We start from the raw sequence: 5,945 nt of genomic DNA, 5'->3' as shown, positions 1-5,945 counted from the left end.
ATCCCCTTTTTTTTTTTTTTTTATTAAATTTTTTACCCAAATAAACCCTTTTTAAAAAAAAAAAAAAAAAAAAAAAAAAAAGCTTTCAGTTCAATGGTAAACCCAGATATTTATCAGTAATGTTATCTGCTGGCAAAACACTCTGGCATTCCAGGAAGCAAAAAAAAAAAAAATAATAACAATAAAAGATAAAAGCAGAGTGTCACAGACGTGTTTGGGAATTTTCGACCATCAGTGATGCAGAAGCTGGAAACAGACGGGTCATAAACGGCTCACAAAGGCCGTATTTCCATCGATAACCTTTTTTTGCCGTTTGCTCATTGCATTGAGGGTTTTAAGCTGCATTATGTCGCGCAATAATCTCGCAGCAAAAAATAATAATAATAAAAATATTAAAAATATAATAACGGTTGTGTTAAACTGTTTGAGCCTCAGAGAAAATGGAGGGATCGTTATGGGAAGAGAAACAGAGCAGCAACAAACCTCAGAGTAATAACAGCTGAGATCAGCTCAGCAGGGAGACCAGAAATATGATAACACTGAACCTGCAGCTGCTGCATCTCCTACAACGTTCCTAATCACACCACCAGAGAGAACTGACACATTATAAAAATATAAATAAATTAATTCATAAAAAAATAAATAAATAAAGCCCTTGTTTTTGGACCCCACACTGTGCTGCACAAGCTGCATTTACAACATTTATGAAGCTGTTATACTTTTTATTTTTATTTTTTATTTTTTTATTGAATTTAGTCTGTGAATCCCTCCAATTAAAACCCCAAATAAAGGAAAAAACACAAAGCGGTATAATTCATTCAAATTAAAAGAACTTTGGTCATTAAATAAAAATATTAAAAGTTTTAACTTTACAACTTCTTTCCTCTGGCAGCAGCATCGTTAGGCAGAAACAACAACAAAGCTGCTTTTTTTTTCACTGAAAAAAAAAAAAAAAAAAGCAGCTTTAATTCAAACTTCCCAAATATGGTTGATTTGACTGCTGATCAATGCTCAGCTAGTGCTGCTAGCTTCAGGCAATATTTTAACTAAATCAAATAGCATGTGACCAAATGACATTCAGTGCTTCACGCTACTATCCAGGCTGCAGAAGACAACATAGCATGGCACCAATGTAGTCAGAGTGGTTCAAGTGAGGTCAGCGATTGACTTCTTATGGTATTACTAACGTTTTCACAGACAACAATTCGCTTTCAAACCTGCAGAAACCATCTGATAATGTTCTCTCTGGCGGTACAAAGATTTCCGGATAAAACCACCTGCAAGTTCACGATGTGCATGCAGGAGACGTGAAATCCAAAATAAGACCAAACTTAACAGGATTTTTAAAAACAATAATGACCATCAGGTTGACATCCAACACCAAGAGCACAGAGTTAACATCGAATTAAATGCTTTTGATTCAGCGTTTAAGTCAGTGAATAAATGTTTATCTAGGGACTAAAAGGTGAAACAAAAAAAAAATAAAAATAAAAATAAAATAAAATCAAGATCAGCTGCTAAGGACAACCACAACCCACTTGCCAAAGTTAATGATTAGAACTGTAACTAAAGATATCCTGGACAGGTGAGACCCGCTCCGCAGACACTCTGTGGAATGTAATGAAGCGATTAAGAGGATACACGGAAGTCATTTAAACATTTAATTATTTACTCTCTTTGAATCAGCTGGTTATGCGAAGAGTCATGTAAAGGTGAATCTCACTGACAGCAGTGGGAGGTTGAAGTGTTGCATAGGGCACTTTAGACGGGAATAGATATTACATTCTAACACATTTATTAATAAACACTCCTATATAGGTTTTTTTTTTTTTGCCTCGTTCAAACCTCAGCTAAGTGGGTCGAATCGCCTTTTTGCCTGAAGTTATTCATATCGTTATTCAACCCAGCAGACTGCATACGTTTGCTAGGTTTTAACAATGTTTTTTTTTATTTTTTTTTTATTTCCGTCACTAAGTTGGCTCTTCGCATTAAGCGCCACAGAGTTTGGGGACCATCATTTTAGAGCACCTACGCATTTTAAGGACTTAACATTATGCGAGAAAGTACCCCATATTTTCCATTTGTTCATTTTATCATTCTAAGGTTTCTAATGTAGCTCTGATGCCTTAGCTTGAAATCCCTGTGGCCTGGAAGAGAGAATCCGAGAGGCTAAGCGCCCGCATCGCTCTGTGTCCCTGTATTGTAATTGCCACCATCCCTTATTGATCACACTGAAGAACCCATGAAGGCTAATGTGATTTCATTAAGATGCAATCAAAGTGAGCTACTCCAAACAAACACGCGGGAGAACCGGGCCCTAAAGTTTCACTGCAACAACCTCTCCCAGCCTGGAAACAGTGGGAATCATTGAGGCACTTAGAGCTTTTTCCTAATGGTTTTTCAATTATTTGCTCTCAAGCTAATCCCTGAGAGTTCACGAGGTAAACAAAGTTAAGAAAAAAAAAAAAAGTGTAGTAAATCAGGTGGGATGAAATGTTTCGGATATAAAAATGAATCTAAAATGACGGCATGCAAGAATAAAGCGGGGCGCTTACAGAAACAACAGAGCGCAAGTCAGGAAACTCTGAACAAATGAAAAGCTGGCTTCCACAGCCAGAGGGAAAACACTCCGGTGTGTTTCTGCAAGCAGAGCTGCATCATCTGTCTCCAGAAGCTGGTGAGTCATCAAAAAGAGGCAGAGGCACCATGTGGCAATACGGTCGGAGACGCAGAGTTACCGCAACATCACAGCTGACGCTGAGAAATGGAAACCGGCGATGTTCAGATGAAACACATTTTGTTTGGTGAAACAAAATGTGTTTCATCAAAACAAAAGGATTCCTCAGACTAAATCAGAAAAAAAGAAAAACGTAACTCGGCACGAAGTGCAGCAGAAAAAAAAGCAAACATCTGTATGAACCCCATCTCTGCCAGCAGCTGCACAAGTATTATATCAAACAACAAGGAGAAAAAAAAAAAAAAAAAAAACTAGAGCATCAGCTGCTAGGTAAGTAGAGTGTGACAAATTAAAAGATCAACTTTTTAAATATTATCCAATTCAGGTGGATTCAGTTATTTAGCAGACGGGAGGGGCTTCATCACGAGTCAGATGTAAAACCAAGATCACCTCTAGCTAAAGCTAGGCTCCATCTGGAGTTGGAACGGAGAGATTTTTGCCCACTTGTATCAATACATCCATAAACTTCAGAAGTGAATGTTTAAGTCAGTCCTACTGAGGCTTCAGAGAACTGGAACAGAAAACAGTAGTGCTGCTCATTTCACCATTTCGTAATCGAGTCACTCAAAATGCGGCGGTCTTCAACAAACAGTTCAATGTGTCAATTTGTCACCTTCACAACTTGTGATTTGTTGCAAATTCACACGCTCAATTGGTCCAGAGTGAGAAAAGAAACGGAATAATTGGAAACAGCTCGTGCCTTATGGATTGTTCAAAAAATAATATGCAGAAACAAAACGAGAGATTTCTAATGCTTCCTCAATAAAGTAACCATCAACAGAAGTAAAATCATATCCAAATGTTCAGCAGATTTAAGTAGGATGGGACAAAACAGCAAAGTGTAGCTACAAAGCAACACATGCATTAGCAAAGGGGAGAACATTTTGATAAGAATACAAATAATCCATTTACACGTATTCCAAACTATGCTCTCTGGAACAGAGCTGTTTTGTCTCATCTTTGATTTCCAATGCAATCGTCTCCGCTAAAGCACAGCCCTTGAATTTTTACCTCTGAGGTTCCACCAGAGCGGCAGGCAAAACGCGTCGACCCCTTACCGTACTCTATGTCGTAAAACACGATGAACTTCTGCCAGCGCAGCTCCTCCACCAGCGTCAGCATGACGTTGTTGAGGCGTACGGGCGGCCGGGCTGCCAGCGTGTAGCGCTGCCCGCCGGGGCTCGGGTTGAACTGGCAGGCCGTCCTGGGGGAGCCGTCGCCGTTCCTCTGGATGTAAAGGTGCGGGATGTGCATGGCGTCCGTCAGGGACTGCAGGGCGCTGGCCGAGGCGCAGCCCGTCGAGGTGACCAGCGCCAGGATGCCCTGGTTCATCAGCTCGCAGGCTGCAAAGGGAGACGAGAGAGATAAAGTATATATAATTCCTCGATTTTCAGAGAAATAGGACAAACAGAGTCCAATGACGTCACTAGAGCATATTATGGAGGCTAAAAGTGAAAGCTTAACTACAAAAACTATTATAATTGATGCGTTTTGTATGCTGGGAGATTTTTCACCTGCAAGTTGCCAACCCAAATGAAGTAGGATTTACTGCAGAAATAGAAACCAAGTTCCTTCTCATCCTATCGCATGAGACGGTTCAAAAAAAGAGAACAAAATGGCCTTCACAGATTTCAACAGAGCCCTGACTGCAGGTGTCAGCTACCCACTGCATTTCATCTTAAACAGGCAAAACCCAAGAAAACACATCCGACTGCGCACACACAAAACACGGATGTAGGCATGTGACCTCAGTGTGGAAGTAGCTCACTGCTGCAAACAGACGGTCTAGACAGAAAACAACAAACGGCCTTGAATTGAATCTTCACTAAAACTCAAAAATGTGACGTTATTTAAACTGAACCAGATACCAGACCCGTTTCTGAGGATAGAAAATAGCAGAGGGATTAGTGAGAAACAGCAGACAGTTATAGATCTTGGCTGGACATTTCTCGTTCTCTGAGCAGCTTCAGTTCTTTCTATCTGAACCACGACTTTGGGTCTTAAAGCCTTATTAAACTTTCATCACCTACATTTTGCTGCCAGTTTTCCGTATGTTTAGTTTTTTGTGGATTCTAAATTGAAATGTGTATGTGAAGATGAACTCGTGGCTGCAGACCAAATGTAACTATGGGTACAAAAAAAATAAAATAAATGAAATAAAATAAAATCATATCCTTTATGATAGTCAAAAGTGCCACAGCCAATTATGAGGCATTGAAAAAAATTGGAAAAGGTCATAATTTAAAGCAATTGTGGCAAAAATGCCAACCAAACTAAAATATAATTTGTTGTGGAAAAAAAAAAAAATATATATATATGATGCTGTGCATTTTGATGGAACACGTTTATTATTCTCAGATTCTCAGATAGTTATTGCAGTCGTAAGCACAATTTTAATTACTTTTCTGGCAGATACTGTAGAACCAATACCATCCCAAAACATGAATATTAAAAACAAAATGAAAGCACTGATACGATAAAAAAGAGAGAGAGTGAGTTCAGAAATAAGTTTTCATTCAAATTTTAATACCAAAATTCCTTGACTCCTCTTGGAGAGCTCTTGCTTTAAAGCAGGTACGTCAAACTGTTAAAAGAACAAAAAAAAATAATAATTTTTTTTTTTTAAATGACAGAAAGCAACAAAAACTGCACAACACATTTGTATCTCTTCCCCAAGGCTACGTACGCATCTTTGGTTCTAACAAATTACTTTAAGGTACCAGCAGGACGGGACACAGTTTTAAAAATCAAATCCGTCCAGATTTTATTAGGATAAAGCCCACAAACGTCTCTCTATTCAGTTTGAAATGTATTCAATTTTGTTTGTGGGAAAATTTGTTCTGGTCTATTGCAACCAAAAGGTATGTTTGGTACCAAAACAAAGCAGCAAATCACTGAAGGGACATCCCACCAACAGTAAAGCACAGCGGTGGCAGCATCATGGCGCATGGATCAGCATCATCTTCCTCTGGAACTTGGATGTTGACTTGTTCCATATGCCACATAAAAGAGATGCTTCATCTTTTGGCACGACAACAACCCGACCAAAGAGTCGAGAACTGAATCCAAAAGAAAGTCTGTGGGCCAAACTGAAGAGGGAGCTGCATAGATTCTGAGAGGTTCTGTAATGTTTTTACTAAGTCAATCAGCTTAAAAATAAAATAATTCACCAAATTATTTTTCAGTTTTTTTTTCTCTCATTCAATGT

The 5,945-nt window shown here is 38.8% G+C and overlaps 1 protein-coding gene across 1 annotated transcript in view; it reads right to left on the bottom strand.

Moving 5' to 3' along the window:
- The window catches only part of LOC106951555 (glutamate receptor ionotropic, delta-1-like), a 234,350-nt gene extending 230,272 nt beyond the window's left edge, over nt 1–4,078 (bottom strand). The window contains exon 1 of the mRNA XM_015039183.1: nt 3,796–4,078. Within this exon, the coding sequence (XP_014894669.1) occupies nt 3,796–4,069 (274 nt within the window). The 5' untranslated portion in view covers nt 4,070–4,078. The remainder of the gene's footprint in view (nt 1–3,795) is intronic.
- Between the last annotated feature and the right edge of the window lie 1,867 nt (nt 4,079–5,945).

This window comes from Poecilia latipinna, unplaced genomic scaffold, assembly GCF_001443285.1.
Source record: "Poecilia latipinna isolate Pla-1442-1.1 unplaced genomic scaffold, P_latipinna-1.0 Scaffold464, whole genome shotgun sequence".
NCBI classification, from domain to species: Eukaryota; Metazoa; Chordata; class Actinopteri; order Cyprinodontiformes; family Poeciliidae; genus Poecilia; species Poecilia latipinna.
Note: the sequence above shows the minus strand (reverse complement) of the source record. Positions and strands in the feature narration are given on the sequence as shown.